The sequence below is a fragment of the Paroedura picta genome, chromosome 10 (genome assembly GCF_049243985.1).
Source record: "Paroedura picta isolate Pp20150507F chromosome 10, Ppicta_v3.0, whole genome shotgun sequence".
NCBI lineage: Eukaryota > Metazoa > Chordata > Lepidosauria > Squamata > Gekkonidae > Paroedura > Paroedura picta.
In genome coordinates this window covers 86,315,454-86,337,263 of record NC_135378.1, presented here as the reverse complement: position 1 = coordinate 86,337,263, position 21,810 = coordinate 86,315,454, and the positions used below count along the sequence as shown (strand labels likewise).

At 53.3% G+C, this 21,810-nt stretch overlaps 1 protein-coding gene across 1 annotated transcript; it reads right to left on the bottom strand.

The window, feature by feature from the left end:
* Positions 1-3,622: 3,622 nt before the first annotated feature.
* On the bottom strand, positions 3,623-4,729 carry LOC143820040 (G-protein coupled receptor 151 protein-like). The gene has a single exon (XM_077302404.1). It carries the CDS (start codon positions 4,727-4,729, stop codon positions 3,623-3,625), a length of 1,107 nt encoding a protein of 368 aa, XP_077158519.1.
* Between the last annotated feature and the right edge of the window lie 17,081 nt (positions 4,730-21,810).

The window sequence follows — 21,810 nt, the reverse complement described above, 5'->3', positions numbered from 1 at the left end:
AGGCAGGGTATATACACGTAAATCCATAAACATTAATGATTAAAAGACAGTATAGCTTTATACAGAATGAGGTTATATCATGACAATGTAGCATGTTTTCTTCAGTGTTTCCCTCTTGAGACTGGAATTATGCTGAATAGTTATTTTGAATGGTCATAAAGTAATGCTTTGTTCAAATGTCAGTGTAGACTTGTAGAGACTACAAGATTTACACTGGGGCAAGTAGCAATACGAAAGTCTTAGCATAGCGATAATACAGCAGCAGACCCCGTTAAATATTGTTAAGATTCAGATAAGAGGGACGTGGGCCGATTTACGTAAGAATTTGAAAGGGAGGAGAAAGGGATCATCTAGATCTTCATTCATCCATATTTTATCCTATTATATAATGAATAATGGCTCCCAAATTGCTATGTACAATTTCTTTCTTTTTCTTTCATATATATATATATATATATATATATATATATATATATATATATATATGATTTACAATCAATAGAGTAGCAGAATGGACTTTTGTCCTGATCAAAAAGGGCTCCCCTTTTTCTGATCTTTTAAGAGAGCCTTCTCTCTGAAGTCCCATGGGGTGGAAGCCACAGATAACCTCTACGGAGGTGTGCTGAGTGGGGGGGGGGAGGAAGGGGGAGAGCCCGGGCTCCTTTTATGCATGGAAATCTGCCAGAGGGCCACGCCATGCGATCCTCCTCCGAACCGGCAGAAATCAACAGATCTGCCCCGAAGAGAAGCCCTGTGCCCTGGTCCGTGAACCACGTTGTGTCCCGTGCATTTGACCTCCCAACACCGTCATGCAAGCTCTTGTGGCTGCAAGTTTCGGATGAGGAGGGGAAATGCTCCATCTTTGAAACACTTTGAACACTGCAATGCATTTTCTCAATAAATACAGAAATGCTTAGTGTACAGCCACAAAATGGTGACGGCAAATTGTATGGATTATAGAAGAAGCACAGAATTTTTTTTTTTTGCCATTTTCTAATCTTCAGGGATTTGGGGGACGCACGAGTTGGCAGGGCAGCCCAGACAAGAAGCCAAAACAGAAAGTCATCTGCCTTTTCAGGAAACGTACGTTTTCTTCCAAAAGTAGGTTTCTCTTCTTATCGCAAGAAGAACAGACCCTCTCCAGCTTGGGAAGGTTGGCTCTCAGAGGCTCAGAGCTCCCCCAGTCTGGCTGCTGTCCAAGGTGCTGCTGGACTTCCGTCTATCTGAACTGAGGAGACCCTTTGGGGTAATCAAGGCAAAAGACCTGGAGAGGTGGTTTGCCCTTGCCGGCCTCTGTGTAGTGCCCCTGGTATTCTTCAGTGGTCTCCCATCCAAGTACTAGTCAAGGCTGACCCTGAAGACTAACAAATTTTGTGGCAGGGAATGAGCTTTCGCGAATCCGAGGGGTCTGGAGAAGTGAGTTGTGACTTGGGAAAGCCCCTCCCCTGCCACAAGTGTTGTCCCTCTTTCAGGCACTGCTTTCCTCCGGCTACAGTCAGGCTAATTCAGTGACCCATCTTGATCCCTCTCCAAGGCTGACCCTGTTCAGAAGGAGAAAGAGAATGCATGCTGATCCTGTTCTAAGAGGGGCTTGGTGGCCTGGATCAGGGGTAGGCAACCTGTGGTCCTCCAGATGCCCATGGACTACAATTCCAATGAGCCCCTGCCAGCGTTTGCTGGACATCTGGAGGACCACAGGTTGACTACCCATGGCCTAGATGGCTCCTTCCCATTCTACGATTTTATGATTCTATGGTTAAAAGAACGTAGATTATTTGCTAAATCCCGCCTCTGCTCTTCGCTGTTGGGCACACCCAGGCAGGGAGCAGAGCCGATGGTCTCAAAAGACACATTTTCCTGCAATAAGCTGATCTCAAGGAAATCCCAATCAAGGTGCAAAAACTACACAGCATCTTAAAATCTGATTGCAATGGAATGTGTACGTAGCTCTATGCTTCGGCCAACTTCTCTGTCCTCCAACACGCGTGGTAAAGTTTCAATTAATCCATAAACGGATTAAAATCTAGCAGCCCGGTAAAGAGGGCAGAAAGATCTGAGCACTGACCATGCTTCCCTCCGGCTCCCTTAGAGGGCTATCAAAAGGGCCTCTTTGATTCTGGTTTTTGGAGGGGGGGGGAGATTCCCCCCTGTATCCATCCCATATGGACGAGCACTGGAAGAAAAAAACCTTCTCCCAAATTGATTTTAGCAGTCTGCGTGCATCCAGGAATCTATTCAAACCCAGATGGCAAAAGCTGGGAACAAAGACATATCAACGGAAAGGTTTGCAGGAAGGATCCAGTCACAGAATCCATGAATAGAGACTCAGGCGGGGAGGGGGGGGGGCTGCGTTGGGCTGAAGCAGCAGAACAAAGCTTGAGTACAGTGTCACCATCGAGACCAAAAAAGCTTTATTCAAGGTAGAAGAAGAAGAGCTAGTTCTCATACCCCGCTTTTCCCTGCCTGAAGGAGTCTCAAAGAGGCTGAAAATCGCCTTCCCTTTCCTCTCCCCACAACAGACACCCTGTGAGGGAGGTGGGGCTGAGAGAGATCTGATAGAACTGCTCTGTGAGAACAGCTCTAACAGGACTAGGGCTGTCCCAAGGTCACCCAGCCGGATGCATGTGGAGGAAGAGCCGGGAATCAACCAGATCTGCGGATTAGAGGTCGCTGCTCTTAACCACGACACGGAGCTCACCAAGATATGAGCTTTCACTTCCTCAGGTAGAATCCATACATGTGACCTCCCCATTGTTACGTTGGGGTATTCTGGAGAGTAGGAGGTTGCCGAGGGTTACTGTGTTGGCCTGAAGTGGAAGAGCTGGATTCAAGTCCAGGAGCACCTGGGAGGCAAAGAGAGCTTTGATACCCGGAAAATGTCACAGGTAAATGAAGCTCTGAACAGCATTAGCATAGCTGGTTCCAGCATCACCCATCTTATCTTGCAATCCATGCTAGAAATGTGGACCATAAACAAGGAAAAGTCAGGCTAGTCATCCTCATTGGCCTCCTCGTGGTGTGGGGCTGCAGAAGGGAGGAAGGATTTGTTCAAGGCTGCTCCCAAGGGCTCAGTGGCAGAGGTGGAATTAGAACCCAGGACTTCTGGCATGGCAGTCCAGCCCCGCGACAGATGTGGGGAGTCGGTGATGCTCTTTCTGCAGGGGATCTGTCGGGATGTGAGATCCTGGAGGCTTTTTGCCTTCCTCTGAGCAGAGGAAGCAGAGGTCACTAGGCAAATGGGGGTAAGCTGTGGATTTCCTGCATTGTGCAGGGGTTGGACTAGATGACCTTTGAGGTTATGTCCAGCTCTATGTTTCCATTAAAGAATTGCAGGGATAGGAGGGGGGTGTCAAAAGATCAGGTTAACACATGCCTGGTATCAGGACAGGAACTATTGATCAAGGAAGCTGGCGATTGCTCCCCCCCCCCAAGGAAAGTGTCCAAGTCCTCCCCCCCCCCTCTCGCGGCTCCTTCCCTGTCCTCCAAGGGTTCGATCCAAGCCGTGCGTTTGCCTCCTGGCCAAAGGGGGCCGAAAAGGACGGGACGTTGGGGGCGGATTAGCAAAGCAGAGCTGGGGAGTCCGGGCAGGGACCTGGCGACCCTCGGCCCTCTCTCCCCGCCCTCAGGGCTGTGCCTGGTGTTCCCAGGGGACCGGGTCGCTCTCCTCGCCGTCGGCGGTGTTGCTGCGGTCCTTCCAAAAGTGTTCCACGTCCGGGAGGACTTTGTCGGCGGGCGCGTCCCGCGGCAGCTCTTGCAGGGCCTGGGCGGCCTCGGCCGGCGCGGGGGCCTCCTTCCGTCGGGCGCAGCAGGGCAGGCCCCGGCACAGGCTCCGCAGGCGGCGTCGGAAGTCCCCCGAGGCGGCGGCGAGGACGGCCGGCGGGCAGGCGGCGTCGAGGAAGACCAGCACGTCGGCCAGGGCGGCCAGGGCGGGCGGCGGGGGTCCCGCGCCCGGGGCGGAGCGCCTCTCCCACAGCCACGCCACCCACGCCGGCAGCCACGAGGCCTGGAAGAGCAGGCACAGGCCCAGCAGGGCGCCGGGGCTCCGCGGGCTCGGCCGTCCGGCCGCCGCCGGCCGCGCCTTCCTGCCGGTCTCGAGGCGCAGCGCTCGGCCGTAGCCGGCCCACGAGAAGGCGGCGGGCGCCACGAAGGCGGCCAGCGGGTAGAGCAGGCCGAACACGTCGGCGAAGGCGGCGGCGTCGGCGGGCGGGCGGAAGGCGCAGCGGGCCGGCTGGCCGAGGGGTCCGCCCGCGGGCCGCGAGAAGAGCAGCAGCGGCAGCGGCAGGAGCAGCGCCCACGCCCACAGCGCGCCCAGCCCCGCCGCCAGGCGCCCCACGCTCCAGTCCGACGGCGAGCGGGCGAGGCGCAGGCGGGCCCGGCCCAGCGCCGCCCAGCTCAGGCTCTTGGCGCCCAGGCAGGCGGGCAGCAGCCAGGCGGCGGCGCGGCAGGCGGCGGCGGTGGCTCCCGGGGGCCCCGAGCGGCGTGCATAGGCGGCCAGGCGCGGCGGCAGGCAGGCCAGCGCCAGCAGCACGTCGGCCGCGCACACGTTGAGCAGCAGCAGCGCCTCGGCCGGACCGCCCCGGCCCCGCCGCACCTCGCGCGCCAGCACGGCCGCCAGCAACGCGTTGCCCGCCAGGCCCCCCACGCCCAGCGCCGCCAGCACCGACGGCAGCAGCGCCCCCGACGACGACGACGCCGGAGCCCCCGGCCAGCCGCCCCGAGAGCTGTTCATGGCGCCAAACGCCGGCGGCCCGTCGGTCCTGCGCGCTCTGCCCCGCGGCGTCCCCCCCGACGACCGCCCAGGAGCCTTCCGGGACGCGGGCCGGCAGCCGTCCCCGAGGAGCCGCCGGCGGGAGAGTCTTGCGGCTGATCCCGGGCCGCTGAGCCGAGAACTGCGCGCCAGTCGGCGGGCTGGGCGGAGAGGGGCAGGCCCCGCCTTTGGGGCGCACGCCGGCCAACCCGCCCCCGCCCGAAGCGGGAGAAAAGTGCGCGCCGCGCGCCCTCCGTCGCTCTGCCGTCGGGTGCGCCAGAGAGGCTCAAACTTGCCTTTCGGGACTTTGCTCGGCGAAGGAAGGAAGGAAGGGAAGGAAGGAAGGAAGGAAGGACTCAGGGCTAGGGAAGGAAGGAAGGAGAATAGGACTCAGGGATAAGGGAAGGAAGGAAGGAAGGAAGGAAGGAAGGAAGGAAGGAAGGAAGGAAGGAAGGATCTCAAACCAGCCTGGTTGAATGAAGCTGCTTTAAAAATGAAGGTGGACAGTGCTAAGAATCATAGAAAGCAAGCAAGCCAGTGTGCCTTGGGTGTGTATGTGTGTGTGAGTGGGGGGGGGGTATTGCTGCAGAGCGCATAAGCCTTGCAGAAGGGGGGGGACCCAGAGCGAATTTCATGAGCTGTCCACCAAATCTGGTGCTGAAATACAAACAATCCCGACTGGAATTCCCATCAAGTCCGCCCTCGTGGGATATCTGTGCTGTCGGCCTCCATCCACTTGGAGATAACCCCAGGTGGAGTAGAGCGGAGGAGGGAGGAGGGAGTGAAGAGCTGTCCTTCCCCTGCAGTTCAGCCCTCCGTGGGGGCCAAGCGCCCTGTGCTTTGCAACATCCATTGTATTATTAATGCCCCCCCTCCAGCCTCTCCAGCGGCTTTTTTAAAACTCACTAATCTGCTCCTGTAATCATCTGTATGTCTAGAAGGGTTGAACTGGATTCATGGGATCTTCCGAGTAATCACCTCAATCTAGTAAAGGGCCATGGGGAAGGTGACTCTCCACCCACTTCCTGTTGCGGAAAGCGCTTGATTACTTTTATATAACATCATAAAGTTATAAGTGTACTTAGAGGCCATCTAGTCCAACCCCCTGCTCAAACAAAGTTTTGTCCCCTGACTCACTGGCACAATGCCAGAAAGCACCCCTGTGTTTAAATAGAACTAGGAAGCCTCCCACATCCTAGCAGCCAAAAAGTGGCACTGTGTACAGGACTGCTAGGCAATGACCCTCATGAGGGCAAATCTGCTTATTGTTTTGGTGGGCTTCCATCCCTGTCAGGCTCATCTCAGTTGGGTCACTCTCTTCCCCCTTCTTACCTCTCTCTCTGCTTTTACAGCTGAACCCACATTGAGCTGCTTTATACTGAACGAGACATTTGGTCCCTCAAGGTCTGTTTCTCCTACTCAGATTGGCAGCAGTTCTCCAGGGTCTTAGGCTGAGGTCTTTCAGATCACCTGCTATTTGAGATTTTCTCACTGGAGATCTCGGTGATTGAACCTGGGACATTTTGCAGGCTTACCACTGAGTCCTGGCCCTGCCCAGCTAAAATCAGATAGTGAGTCAACAGAACACTACTAAGGTCAGAATGTTTCCTTTTATCACAAGAGTGCTGGGAAATACTACAGTGGGTGTAGTGGTTAAAACCAAAGGGCTCTAATTTGGAGAGCTGGGTTTGATTCCCAGTCTTCCACATGCAGCCAGCTGAGTGATTCTGGGTTAGTCGCAGGCCTGTTAGATCTGTTCTCACAGAGCAGCTGTCAGAGCTCTTTCAGCCTCACCTACTCACAGGGGAGAGGAAGGGAAGGTGATTGTAAGCCACTTGGAGACTCCTACAGCTCGTGAAAAATGGAGTATAAAAACCAACTCTTATTTTTGTAAATAATGGGCATAATCTGGTGAGCCATGTTTGATTCCCCATGTTGGATTCCTCCCCCAAATGCAACCAGCTGGGTGACCTTAGGCACATCACAGCCCTGATGGAGCTATTCTGACTGAGCAGTAATCTTAGGGCTCTCTCAGCCTCCCCTCCCTCATAGAGTGTCAGTTGTGGGGAGAGGAAGGGAAGGCGAATGGAAGCCGCTTTGAGACTCCTTCGGCTAAAGAAAAGCAGCATAGAAGAATCAATTCTTCTTCTTCTCCAGTAATCTCAGGGCTCTCTCAGCCTCCCCTCCCTCACAGGGTGCCTGTTGTGGGGAGAGGAAGGCGATTGTAAGCCGGTTTGAGACTCCTTTGGGTAGGAGAAAACAATTCGCCTGTGATGTGTCGTGCCCCCTTCGCTCTCCTGCCGGCTCCTATGCCAGCACACAGTATTAAACTGGCCCTTGGACACCTTCTCTCAATTGCTTGTCATATTTCTTAATCAAACTATTTCACTGAAACCTGAGAGATGAAGAAGGCAGGAGAAGCGGAGGGGAGGTCTGGATGCCCAGCGAACCAGCCTGGTCCCTCCCCCTCCCTCCCTCCCTGGCATGATTCACCCCCTCCCATGGCCAATTTAGCCACTTCGTACAACAAGCGGAGTGAAAATTAATTCACAGGGGAGATGATTGCGGTCAAGATAACACGGCAAGGAAAATGACCAGTGGCAACCCCGGAGTGTGCTGCTAGAGAGACGCACTTGACCATCAAAGCGCTGGAATTTGCAAAATCTGGCGTGTACAGGATTCCAAGGGACATGGAGAAGATCGTACAGGGGGCATCGGAGGAAATGTGTATTTAGCATATTTGGCACTTGGGGGAGGCCCTGTGCAGATATGGGGTGGCCCTACCACCAGCCGCTCCCCATGCCTGCCTCCCCACCCTCTGCCCCACATGCCCCACCCCTCACAAGCCCTCTCCCCACCTCCATTCATGTAGGATTGCCAGTCCCAGATCAGGAAATACCTGGAGGTTTGGGGTGGGTGGAGCCTGAGGAGGGTGGGGTTTTGGAAGGGGAGGAGCTTCACTGGAGTGTGATGTCATAGAATCCAACTCCCAGTGGCTTTTTCCCTTAGGTAAACTGGTCTCTCTCACCTGGAATCAGGTAGAATAGCAGGAGATGTTGGGGTAGTCAAACTACGGCCCTCCAGATGTCCATGGACTACAATTCCCAGGAGCCCCTGCCAGCATTCGCTGGCAGGGGCTCCTGGGAATTGTAGTCCATGGACATCTGCAGTTTGACTACCCCTGTGTTAGTGGTTACTCAGAAAGGTGTGAGAATAAACCAGCCGATGTTGCCATGCCCCTGCAGCGTTCTATGGGGTGGCCTCATTGGGAGTGCTGTGCGTAGTTCTGGTCCCCATATCTCCCAAAGGGTATTTCAGAGCTGGGACAAGCACTTGGAGGGCAATCAAAGTGACGAGGGGGTTGGAGCCCCTGCCCTCTAAGGAAAGCCTGAAGTGTCAGAGAGTTTTCAGGTTGGAAAAGAGAGAATCAAGGGGCTGGAGTGCTTAAGAGCAGCAACCTCTCATCTGGCAAGCCGGGTTTGATTCCCCACGTGCAGCCCACTGGGTGACTTTGGGCCAGTCACAGTCCTGATAGCACGGTTCTCACAGAGCAGTTTTTCAGGGCTGTCTCATCCCCACCTATCTTGCAGGGTGCCTGTTGTGGGGAGAGGAAGGGAAAGCGATGGTCAGCCATCTGGGGCTCCTTTGGGCTGTGAAAAGGAGGGTACAAAAACGACTCTTCTTCTTCTGGCTTCTCTTCAGATCATCACATCTATCCTTCGCCTTCTTCGGGCCCATTCTGCCGCCTCCACAGCTGTGCATCCGAGTCAAATTCCACATCCAAGGTTGTGTGGGCATCCCTGCATGCGGGGCAGTGTGGTTTGGGCTACGGCCGCCAGTCCCAGGTTGGGGACCTAGAATCATAGAATAATAGAGTCGGAAGGGACCTCATGGGTCATCTAGTCCAACCCCCTATTGGGAAGTTGGAAGTGGAGCTGGGGGAGAGCATCACAAAGTCCACCCTGCAAGGCAGGCATTTTCCCCAGGGGAGCTGACGTCTGCATTCTGGAGACAAGCTGCATTTCCGGGTCCCACCTGAAGGTTGGCATCTATAGGTGTGGCAGATGCCCGGGCCGATAGTTTGGCCCCTCCCCACCCTCCACCTGGCGAGCATGCTTGTCACAGAATCGACCTCGGTAGCTCATTTGTTGGACTGATTGCCAGCGCTACCCGGCCATCCACTCCACTCCACCCCCCCCCCCCCCGCATGTAATTCCGGCTCCCTGTGAATTGGCACCTCTGAAAAGCATCAGTGGCCATAAAAAAAGGCTTCTCCCACCTGCCCCCCCCCCCCCATGCTTGAGAGACCTGCCTCCCATCATCTTACCTTCATTGTAGCCGGTCTGGCTCTGACAGGCAAATTCCCAGACTCAATTGATTCCCTTTGATCACGCTTGTTGGGAAGTGGGGGGTGCCTGCAAAAAGCCACGGGGGGTGGCAGGGAATTCTATTGAGCCATCAGAAAACATTTCATTAACTGGCAGGAATTTGACATCTTAATATGCAGGTTGATTCACCTTGAAAGGGAGATGAGCGGCAGGCAGGAGGGGGGGGGGAGGCGGGAGCAGGTGAGATCTGGAAAGGGAGAGAGACGTGCCTTTTGGGGACAGCTCACGAGAACATCTGTCGATGGAGAAGAGATAGAGGAGAATTCCATTCAGTCCAGCTGTAGCAATTTGGTTTTTTTAAATCTGCAACCTTTTGAAGAAGAAGAACTGGTTTTTATAGTCTCCAAGCCGCTTACAAGCACCTTCCTTCCTTCTCCCCACAACAGATGCCCTGTGAGGGAGGTGGGGCTGAGAGAGCTCGGAGGGAAATTGCTCTGTGAGAACAGCTCTATCAGGACTGTGACTGGCCCAACTGCCTGCATGTGGAAGAGGAGCCACTGCACCACGCTGCCCCTCTTCTGAGCAGTGCAAAAGCCTCAGTTTGCCAGAGGAGTGTTTATTTTGTTGTTGAAAACATTGTTATGCAGTCAATTAAAATCAGACTCCATCTCCAAGGTGGTGCTTGGAAAAATATTACCATATTTAACAATTCAACAAATTTTGAAATTATAAAATTATTCAATAAAACACGAAAAGATATAAAAACATGACAGAAGGGCCAGTCACCTCTATTGGGGGGGAGGAACGCTTCATTGTTAAATGAAACAAAGAAGTCCTCACCAGCCCAGCCGGTGGAAGATGCACCTGGAAGGAGACAGATCAGACACCTGAGGTGAGAGTTCCAAAATTTCAGTGCTGCAGGGGAGAAATCCACAGAGGCATCACATCAAAATCGCAAGTTGTCCGAGTCCCACTGTGTGCCACGTGGGTCAGACCCCACCTGGAGTCCTGTGGGCAGTTCCGGAGGTCTCATTTCAAAAAGAACGTGGACAAAATGGAGAAGGGGCCAAGGAGAGAGACAAGAATGATCTGGGACCTGGGGCCCAAGCCCTAGGAGGAAAGGTGGACAGACTTGGGACTGTTCAGCCTGGAGAAGAGGAGGCTGAGAGGGGACGGGATGGCTGTATTGAAGTATCTGAAAGGCTGTCTCTTGGAAGAGGGCAGGGAGCAGTTCCTGTGGGCAGCAGAGGAGAGGACACCCAGTAATGGCTGTAAACTCTGTGCAGAACAATCCTGGCTAGATATCAGGGTGGGAAATTTCACAGAGTAGCTCAGCAATCGAATCAACTGCCTAAGAAGGTGGGGAGCTCCCCTTCCCTGCTGGTCTTTAAGCAGCAGCAGCTGGCCGGATGCTTTCCATGAATGTTTTTGGCTGGTCCCGCACTGAGCTCGATTCCTTTACAGGTGTATTCCTTCTGGCCACTTTTCTTTACATCACAAACTGAGGCACAGAAGGTTCCATGGAGGGCTGAGTCTCATCGTCCTGGCCTCCAAGGTTAACACAGGATTCCCTCTCTTTGGCTTCACTGTCCACCTATTCGGAAAGGTATGCTTGGCTTGGGTTGGGAAGACCTGCCAAAATCACCATGGCAACCGGAGCGGGAAGCAACATGTCCCAGGAAATCCTGGTGCTGCTTATGAAAGGGAAGGGTCTGAAAACAGGATCCACAAAAATTTGATTTATTTATTTATTCATTAGGCTTGTATACCGCCCTCCCTTAAAAATGCCATTTTTAAAAGAGACATTGATTGATTGATTGATTGATTGATTGATTGATTGATTGATTGCCTGGCATCTTTTTTTCTGTTAGGATATTTATTCGTGTTGTATGTGTGTAAAGTAGGCAGGAGATCCTCAGAGTGTCTGGCTACTGGGCAGAAGACGTTCAGAGGTGCCTCCCCACCCCACCTCACCCCGCCCCGCCTCGGTCACCACCAGGGCTGTGACAGGGCAGTCGTGTTCTGTCTTCTTGGTGCTCAACTGTGGGAGGGCTTCTGCAGTTCTGGCCCCACTAGAGGACCTCCCGATGGCCCCTGGGGGTTGGCCACTGCATGACCCACACTGTTGGACTGGGGGGGCCTCTGGCCTGGTCCAGCATGGCTCCTCTTCTGTCCTTGGGCCTCTGCCGCTAAACAAGCCTCCCGCCTGCCTTCCGCAACCCCAAATGAACTGCCCCCTCCCCTCCCCTCCCCTCTTCTTCCCTCTTCCAACGGCCACCTTGCAAATTTAGGTCATGCTTTCATTTCTTCCCCCCTTCAGTTTGCAGGCCGGAATTAGCTCCAGAGCGCTGGCTCCAGCTGAGACTTGCCTTCTCTGGGGACCCTCTCCTGTGGCTGAGCGGGCCGGATCCTCTGCTGCATCCTTGCAGTCGCTTCAGCCCCTCTTGGCAGCAGGGCTGGGGGTGGACTGAATCGGCCCCAGGGGCTCTTTGCCTCCATGCTCAGCCATTCGTGCATCTCCCCTTCCCTGTTGGGCAGGTTGATGGAGAACCAAACCCACAAACAAGCCCAACAATAGTATTTGGCATCGCTCCACTCAAGGGTCCGCGAGGCTTTTAGAGTTGGTGGGAGGACAGGCAGGAAAGGGTCGGAAAGCCTGGGCCGTTCTCGCACTGGAGAGAGGTAGGCAGCGGGGCCCCACAAAGGTCCCTACTGGGACGGATACGATGTGATTTGTTGCAAGGCGAACAGGAACTCAGCACTGAAGAGGCCAAGTTCATGTTGGGCAACAGCACTGGCAGGCCAAGAGCAGACCCAGCAAGTCAGTGGTGGTGAACAATGGAAGCAAAACCATAGAATCCTCGAGTGGGAAGGGGCCAAAGAGGCCATCTAGTCTCACCCGCTGCTTAGGGCAGGATCAGCCTCCAGCATCCAGGAGAAGGATCAGTCCAACTGATGCTTGAAGGTGGACAGTGAGGGGGAGCTCCCCACCTCCTTAGGCAGCCCCTTCCACTGCTGAACTAGACTCCTAGAATCCTAGAGTGGGAAGGGGCCATGCAGGCCATCTAGTCCCACCCCCTGCTCAGTGCAGGATCAGCCTCAAGCATCCAGGAGAAGGATCTGTCCAGCCGCTGCTTGAAGACGGCCAGTGAGGGGGAGCTCCCCACCTCCTGAGGCAGCCCCTTCCATGGCTGAACTAGACTCCTAGAATCCTAGAGTGGGAAGGGGCCATGCAGGCCATCTAGTCCTACCCCCTGCTCAGTGCAGGATCAGCCTCAAGCATCCAGGAGAAGGATCTGTCCAGCCGCTGCTTGAAGACGGCCAGTGAGGGGGAGCTCCCCACCTCCTTAGGCAGCCCCTTCCACTGCTGAACTAGACTCCTAGAATCCTAGAGTGGGAAGGGGCCATGGAGGCCATCTAGTCCCACCCCCTGCTCAGTGCAGGATCAGCCTGAAGCATCCAGGAGAAGGATCTGTCCAGCCGCTGCTTGAAGACGGCCAGTGAGGGGGAGCTCCCCACCTCCTTAGGCAGTCCATTCCACAGCTGAACTAGACTCCTAGAATCCTAGAGTGGGAAGGGGCCATGGAGGCCATCTAGTCCCACCCCCTGCCCAGTGCAGGATCAGCCTCCAGCATCCAGGAGAAGGATCTGGCCAGCTGCTGCTTGAAGGTGGCCAGTGAGGGGGAGCTCCCCACCTCCTTGGCAGCCCATCCCACTTCTGAACTAGACTCCTAGACTCTTTGTGATGAAAAAACAAACAGCTAGTATCACAATCGCCTTGAATAGATGGAGGTGGGAGTGATAGAGAGGCCAACCACAGGGCATAGAAGTCAAGGCTTTATGAACATCCAAAGAGCCCTGCTGGGTCAGGCCAGGGAGGGTCCCTCCAGTCCAGCCTCCCGTATCCCCCAGGGGCCAGCCAGTTCCTCTGCAGGGCCAGCCACAGGGCAGAGAGGCCGAGGCCTTCCCCTGAGAAGACCCTCCGAAGAGCCCTGCTGGGTCAGGCCAGGGAGGGTCCCTCCAGTCCAGCCTCCCGTCTCACCCAGGGGCCAGCCAGTTCCTCCGCAGGACCAAGGGCGCACAGTACAGCTCTCCTCTGTGCCTGCATCTGCCAAGCCATGCTGTGCATTTTAATCCCCTCCCCCACGGCCCCCTTTCCCGGCGGAAGCCTCATCTGCAAAGCTTTGGACAAAAGGCTCTGCCGCCGGCAGCTATTAGATAAGTGGCCGCCAAGCTCACCATTAGAAATCCCTTTCTGCGAGAGCGAATGGAAACCCTCGACTGCCAGCAGCCTCATTGTTCTTCCCCTACAGTGGAAAGCACAAAAGGTTGCTTTGCAAATCGAGAGCTGCAGATTTGTGCCAAAGGCTGAGACGGTTCCCCTTTAAGCAGCAGGATAAGGGGAGGGGGAGAAGAGAGACCGAGAACGGCAGGGAAGCAGCCGATAGGTCGGTGTTTTCGGCTAACTGCTCCCACCAATCCAAAGGGCATAGCATGGGTAAGACTACACTTGCCCACCTCTATCAGGGGTGGCCAAACGTCGGCTCTCCAGATGTCCATGGACTACAATTCCCATGAGCCCCTGCCAGCTGGCAGGGGCTCATGGGAATTGTAGTCCATGGACATCTGGAGAGCTGCCGTTTGGTGCTCCCTACAAGGAGTGGTGGCTGGAAATCTGACAGAACTACAGCTCATTCACAGGCAACAGAGATCAATTTGCTCACTGGAAGAGCATCGGCTTGGCAAGTCAAAAGGTCCCCGGTTCAATCCCCCCCCCCCCCCCCCGCAGCATCTCCAGCTGAAAAGACCAGCTGGCAGATTATATGAAAGACATCCTCTGAGATTGCTGTTAGCCAGAAGAGATGGTCGTCACCTGGATAGACCAAAGGCCTGACAAACATGGCCTTTGGCTATGCAGAGGGACTGTGGTTCAGTGGTAGAGCCTCTGCGTGGCATGCGGAAGGTCCCCGGTTCAATCCCCGGCATCTCCAGTTGAAAGGACCAGGCAAAAGGTGATGGGAAAGACCTCTGCCCTGGAGAGTGCCCAACAGGGAAGGAGGATGTGAGAGAGAACAGCCCTACGGTGGGCGAGACATAGCTGATCCTTAGAGTTGCCAATCTCCAGGTGGGGCCTGGAGATCTCCTGGAATTACAAGCTCTCTCCAGGCGGCAGATATCAGGGTCTCTGGAGGACAGTGCTGCTTTGGGGTCGTGATTTGCCGCCAAATGACTGCTCCCCCTCCCTCTTTCCCTGTTTCTAAAGCTAAAGGAGACCGAACCCTCTGTACCATTCACAGATGTGCTGAGGAGTCCATTTGGGCAGATGTGACTTTCCATATGATTAACCGCATCACTCGTAGGCAGCCAGCCAGCCAGCCCTGTGTGTCCAAGTCCCCTTGGGCTCCCCGTGTGGCTGTCAGACCTTTGTGGGGCTGCCGATAGTTTTCCTTTGGTGTCGCCATCAATGAGTTGAGCTCTCTCTTCAATCTTGGCCCTGATTCAGGTACCCAAAGGATCTATTGGAACAGGCAAGATCCATAGCGTGCATGATTCAACAGTATATATGCAGGAAGCATCAGAGAAGATGTGTATTTAGCATAGTTGGAACAGGAACTTCCTGATATCTTTCAATTAATCCCCCCCCCCCCGGTGCCTTTATTGAGTTTCTGGAGACTTCCTGCTCCTTGGAGCACATTTTCTTCCTGCTGGACTCCAGATGAAGAACAACAGTTTGACAGTTAGAATTCTCTCTCTCTCTCTCTCTCTCCCCCTCTCCAAAGTTGTATCAATTCTCAACATTACTCTCTATTCTTTATGCAGCTCTGCTCCTCCTTTGCATATTTAAATTCTGGCATGCCTCCCACTCCTACTCCACATGCAGCCAGTTGGGTGACCTTGGGCCAGTCCCAGTTCTCTTAGAGCAGTTCTCTCTGAGCTCTTCCCACCCTGCCTAACTCACAGGGAGCCTGCTGTAGGGAGAGGACGGGAAAGCTGCTTCCTTCGGGTAATAAAAAAGCAGGGTATCAAAAAACAGCTCTTCTCCTTTTTCCTGCTATGGTTTTGTTGAGGCACAGCCTGCTCTGCAGGGAAAATGTTGCCTGTCTCATTCATTCCATTTATTCATAGAATCCTAGAATCATAGAGTTGAAAGGGACCTCCAGGGTCATCTAGTCCAACCCCTTGCAGAATTCAGGAAATGGCCACAAGAGCCAAGTCTGGCCTGGAGGAAATTCATCTTCTGACCCCAAAGTTTTGCTCAGCATTTCCCTGGGCATGCAAAGATGGGCCACAAGAGCCAAGCTCAGACACAATCCCTTCTGCCCAACCACTCAAAATCTGCCTAAGTTCACAGAATCAGCCTCTCTGTCAGATGGCTCTCCAGTCTCTGCTTAGAAACCTCCAAGGATGGAGAACCCACCACCTCCCGAGGAAGCCTGTCCCACGGAGGAACCGCTCTGACTGTCAGGAACTTCTTCCAGATGTTTAGCCAAAACTTCTTTTGAATTAATTTCAACCCACTGGTTCTGGTCCGATCCTCTGGGGAAGAGAGAACAACTCTGCTCCATCTTCTCTAGGACAGCCCTTCAAGTACTTGAAGATGGCTGTCGTATCATCTCTTAGTCGCCTGTTCTCCAAGTTAAACAGCCTTGTGGAGCTCAAGACAGCCTTTATGTAAGTAAAAGAATAATTTAAAAACCCACATTAAAAAAAAAGAAACTAGATCTTAAAAAAAAAAAGAAACCACAGTTTAAAATGACTGCCCCCACCCTCCCACCCCCACTTTCAGAGGTTTACGCTTCTTCTGCAGAGGGGCACCTTCCATGCTCTGACAAACCGTTCCCAAGGAAATGCACAACCTGGGCTGTTCAAAGCTTGTTTGCCTGAAAAAGGCAATGCTCGGGGGGGGGGGGGGGGAGAGATGTGGATTGATCATCTCTGCGGTTGTGGCTTTGTACCTACTTGTCTGATTTCTCTGCATGGCTTCGTTCCCCATCAGCAAAGCCAGCTGTGTTGACACCAGCGATTCCACTTCAAATGAGAGCACAAGGAGATTCCACTTCAAATGAGAGCACAAGGAGAGGCCGGCTGGGTCACTCTGAACAGCTGCCAACTCCAGGCAGGGGAAGTCCTGGAGATGGGGGGGGAAAGCCTACAGAGGGAGGGACCCAAACAGGGCATAATGCCGGAGAACCCCCCTTCCATTCTCTCTCTGTGGCCTCTCTGGGGGCTAGACTGTCAGACCTAGTCAAGGGAACGGCCCTGGATTTCTCACACTGGCCAGCCGGAGGCTTGCAAGAAGCAACCAAAGCAACCATTTTCCCTGGGGGAACTAGATTTGCCAACTTCCAGGTGGTGCTTGGAGATCTCCTGAGATCGCGATTGATCGCCAAATAAAAGAGATCAGCTCTCCTGGAGAAAATGGCTGCTTCGGGATGGATTCTATGGAATGAGATCCTGAAGACGCCATCTGCCAGTTAAATATCTGACTGGCTGGCCCCTGAGTGAGAGGGGAGGCTGGACTGGAGGGACCCTCCCTGCTCTGATCCTGCAGGGCTCTTCTGATTTACTTACCAAGGGAAGGTCTCAGCCTTCATGCCCTATGGTGGGCCCTCCAGCAGAACTGGTTGGCCACTCAACTTTTGAGTCTGATGCAGGGGTAGTCAAACTGCGGTCCTCCAGATGTCCATGGACTACAATTCCCATGAGCCCCTGCCAGCGAATGCTGGCAGGGGCTCATGGGAATTGTAGTCCATGGACATCTGGAGGACCGCAGTTTGACTACCCCGGGTCTAATGGCACCTTTAAGACCAACAAGGTTTTATTCAAGGTGTGAGCACTTTTGTACCCATGCGCACATGCTCAGACAAGCACCGTGGCTGGCCCCTGTGTGTGTGACCGGAGGCTGGACCAGATGGACCCCTGGTGCGACCCAGCAGGGCTGTGATGTTCAAGAACATCTGCACCCTGCAGGAGTTCCATGGCAGAACTCGCCGTATGGGACTTGCGGCTTGGAAAGTGTTGAGCATCCTAATATCTGTTTTGCCGCCCGGAGTGGGTGTTGCAAAAGGCTCCCCGCTCACGTCCACCCCCCTCCTCTCCCCCGGGGAGGTCTCTGCCCTCCCTCACTGGCATGTTAATTGCTTTGGGGTTCTCTTTTCACAAGATGCCAGCGCTGATGGATTGCGGTGGTGAAGCTCACTCAAGAGAGGCCTGCTTCAGCCCTCCGATCGCAAGAGGGGTCAGCTGGTTCTAGCCAGCCTTCTGCTTTTCCAGGGGCTGGTAATTGGTGGGGCGGAGGGTGGGGGGAGGCGTGATGCACCAAAATGAGACACCTCTGCAAGCCACATGCCGTCCCTCTCCCTCCCTCTGGCATGCGCCACCAAGCCTGGCAAGCACTGAGCAAACACCGCAGACAAGTCTGTGAACTTCGTGGGAGGCCTTTGTACCAACAGCCAGAAGAGCACAGCTGGAGTGTGGGGATGTATGGGGATGTATGGGGAGAGCTGGCCCTTCGAATCTGTCACTCTTCGTCTGCAGAGGGCGTTTCCCACAAGAGAAGAGAGGCCAACTAGTTTAATTCCGCCTCCAAGATTTATAACTTAATGTGCTTATCTTAAATCTGTATTTTTGTATTATGACATCATAGGGTGTTACTCTTATTGTAATCTGCCCTGAGTCCCACAAGATAGGACAATAAATGTAATAATACTAAGAATGATACTAAGAATAATATTTACAAGCCAGCCCCTCAGGTGTTTTAAGGATTCGCCCTGTCCAACTTCGAGTACTCAAAGGGCTATCATGTAAACATTGGAGCAGAGTTGTTTTCTGTTGCCCCTGGTGGTTGGACCAGAATCATAGGGTTGGAAGGGACCCCAGGGTCATCTAGTCCAACCCGCTGCATGCAGGAAGTCACAACTACCTGCCCACCCACAGTGACCCCAATTCCATGGCCAAGTGATCCCCCCACACCCAAACTCTCCAGAATCCATCCTGGCCTGGAGGAAATTCACCTATCACAATGACAATTAGCAATTCCCTGGGTCTGCAAGGAAGGGCCACAAGAGACAAACACTGGCACATCCCCTCCTGCCTAAGAACCAATGGGATGAAATTAATTCAATAGAACTTTTGGCTAATCATCCAGAAGTTCCTGACAGCTAGAGCAGTTCCTCAGTGTAACAGGCTTTCCGGGAGGTGGTGGGTTCTCTTTCTTTGGAAGGTTTTATGCAGAGGCTGGAGAGCCATCTGACAGAAATGTTGATTTTATGATCTTAGGCAGATTGTGTTTGTGGGCAGAAGGGACTGTGTGGCCCTTTCTTGCATGCTCAAGGAAATGCCAATTACCACTTTGCAAATTTCCTCCAGGCCAGACTGCCCAGGGATTCTGGGGTGTTTTTTTTTTGGGGGGGGCGCATCATCTGGGCACGGAATTGGGGATACTGTGGGTGGGCAGGTAGTTGTGAGTGTCCTGTATTCTGCAGGGGGTTGGACTAGATGACCCTGGAGGTCCCTTCCATCTCTAGGATTCTATTCTAATAATAACCTTTATTCTTATTCCCCATCCTTCCTAATTGATCAGGGTGGGTTACATTGCAATACATTAAAACAATCAATTATAAAAAAACAGTATGATTGTTATTAAGTATTAAAAACTTCTGTAATTGACATGCATCCTCAATACCATTTGGGGAATTCCAGCTGTTTTGAGGCCTGGGCTCTTCTTGACATTATACCTGCTGTTTTGTCAGATGTTTCGTCTGGCCTCAGCAGCAGGCCTGGTGGAAGAGCTGTGTCTTACAACCCCTTGAGGGAAGACCCTGCAGAACCGATGACAGAGATCTCTCCCCCTGGAGAAAATGGTTGCTTTGCTGGGGGGACACTGTACCTTTCCGTCTCCTGAGATCCCTTCCCTCCCCAGAGTTCACCCTCCCCAGCTTTCAACCCACCCCATATATCCAGGCATCCCCCCCCCCCCAAGTTAGCAACCTCAGGTGCGATTGTGGCTCAGCCTCCACAGGTAGGCTTTATTATTGCCAATGGGATTTTTTTAAGGGGGGAAGTTATTTCATTATTTTATAGGCCAGGAAGAGCACCTCCATGAACTAGCAAAACCAGAGGACCCATGCACAAGAAATGTGCTGGGTGTCTGATGCCACCTGCTGACTGGAAGTAGGCATGGCCATTTCTTCCTTTGTGAGGAGTCAGCTTCTGCCCCACACCACTTGCAGCCTGTAGCTCAACACAGAGCAAAGCCCATTAGGGAGGACAGAGGGGGGGGGACAATTGCAGAACAGAAAAGAGTCCAGCAGCACCTCGAAGACTAACAAACTTCGTAGCTTTTGTGAGTCACTGCTCACTTCTTCAGGTGGAGCAAAAGGGGTGGCCCTGGGAGTCTGTCTGGACCAGGAGACAAGAGCCAGAGTCCAGGAGCACCTCAAAAGACTAACAACATTTGTGGCAGTGGAGGAGCTTTTGGGAGCCACGGTGTAATTGGATCAGGTGTGATATGCAGAGGGGTCATAGGCACGGCAAAATCCTCACTAGTGATAAGACAGGAAACCTAGGTCTCGATTCAGTCCAGGAGGATGCCTTGTCTCGAGCTTCATTCTCAGTTGCAATCTTTGGTGAAGGTCTCCCATTTCTAATCTCCCTTTGAAATTCTTTTGTAAAAGAACTGCTACTCTTAGGTCAGCAACTAAATGCCCTGGAAGGTTAAAACGTTCCTCTACTGGTTTTTGCATGTTGCGGTTTCTAATGTGAGCCGGACTAGCACAGCTTCTGCTCTGGATCTAGCTGCAGAACAAAAATACAGTAAGAACTGAATATTGGCTGAGAAGATGGGATGGTGCTTCTGGTGGGAATGGTTTGAAAACCCGAGAGGCTTGTCGGCAGCAGAAAAGGGCAAGGCTTTCCATGGTACATTGCTAGGCAGGACTTTGCTAGGCAGGACTTTGCTAGGCAGTAATCAAGATTTGTGAATTGCTGTAAATGAATCTTATTTACAGCAATTTACAGCAATTCACAAATCTTGATTACTGCCTGAATCCAGTCCCAGTCATTATTTCTTATGCATGCCTGCTACCTCTCTCTCTCTCTCTCTCTCTCTCTCTCTCTCTCTCTCCCCCCCCCCCTACCTACCTACCTACCTACACTGGAATGGTTGAGGATATTCTGTTTCACTGTATATGACAAAGTGTGCCTGCACATGAAAGCTCATACCTTGAATAAAAGTTTGTTGGTCTTAAAAGTGTTTCTGGAGTCAAACTTTGTTCTGCTGCTATGCACAGCTTTCTCCCTGGAGAAGAGCCTAATGCTGGGAGCGATTGAGGGCAAAAGAAGAAGGGGACGACAGAGAATGAGGTGGCTGGATGGAGTCACTGAAGCAGTAGGGGCAAACTTAAATGGACTCCGGGGAATGGGAGAGGACAGGAAGGCCTGGAGGATCATTGTCCATGGGGTCGCGATGGGTCGGACACGACTTCGCACATAACAACAATGCACAGCTTTAGTTAGCTTTAGAGAGGAATGCTGCTATGCACAGCTTTAGAGAGGAATGGGAAGGCGACTGTAAGGCGCTTTGAGCCTCCTTCAGGTAGGGAAAAGCAGCATATAAGAACCAACTCTTCTTCTTTTTCTTTTTCTTCTTAATGCATTTGTACTGCAGTAAGGAAAGGCCTCTTTGCAACGTTGTGGTTCTGTTTGCGGTGTTCTGTTTTGCCTCTGGGTCAGGAGCCGGGTCTTCCCTTGGGTTCCTGCTCTGGGGTGAAGCCAGCCGAGGGAGGTGCATTTGAAAAAAAATCCATTTATTATTTATTTATTTATTATTTATTTATTTATCATACTTATATACCGCCCTCCCCGGAGGCTCAGGGCGGTTTACATCATAACAGAGAACAATACATAAAACAGTCTGTAACATGTATAACTGATAACTAATAATTGTAACCAAAATAACAGCACAAGAAGCTACAGGGATGGGAGCAACGGGGGACCATCCAAAGGAGCTCATGCAGTCTGGAGTTCTCCTTAACAAACAGAACTAACCAACACACAGATATCCAAGGGGAAACTAATCTCTTTAGTCCCCCCTGGGGACTGGCATCCCTATGACCAGGGGGTGGGATTGGGGAAGGGAGGGGCCTTTTAGGGATGGGGCAAGGGGGATTCCCTATTCAGGCTTCATGTGGGACCTGGAGATCCCCTGGAATGATAGCTCACATCCAGACTAAAGCTCCGTTGGATAAAGTGGATGCTTTGTAGGGGGGACTGTAAGTAGGGATGCAAACATCCAGTTGGGACCTGGGGATCCCCTGTAATTCCAGTTCATCTCCAGTTCCCCTGGAGTAAATGGCTGCTTGGGAGGGGGGCTCTAAGGGATTGCACCCCACTGAGATCCCTCCTCGCTCCAAATCCAGCTCCCCCCCCAAAAAAAAATCCTCCAGGAGCGCCAATGTCTGTCGACGGGAGATCCGTTGTGATTCCGGGAGATCTCCAGGGCCCCTCTGGAGGTTTCGCCACCCAGCGCAAGGTGCTGGGCGCGACTTCCGCCATTTTTCCCCCGCACATGGCGAGGGGGCTGCCAATTGGCGCCGGCCGTCGAGACTCCCGTCATTTGCCGACATCTCTTGGCGCCGCCGACGCGCCCTCACGAAAGATGGCGGCCGCGCACGCGCACCACGCCTTCGCCCTCCCGCCACGCGGCGCCGGCTGACGGAGAAGGGCAAGCGCCAA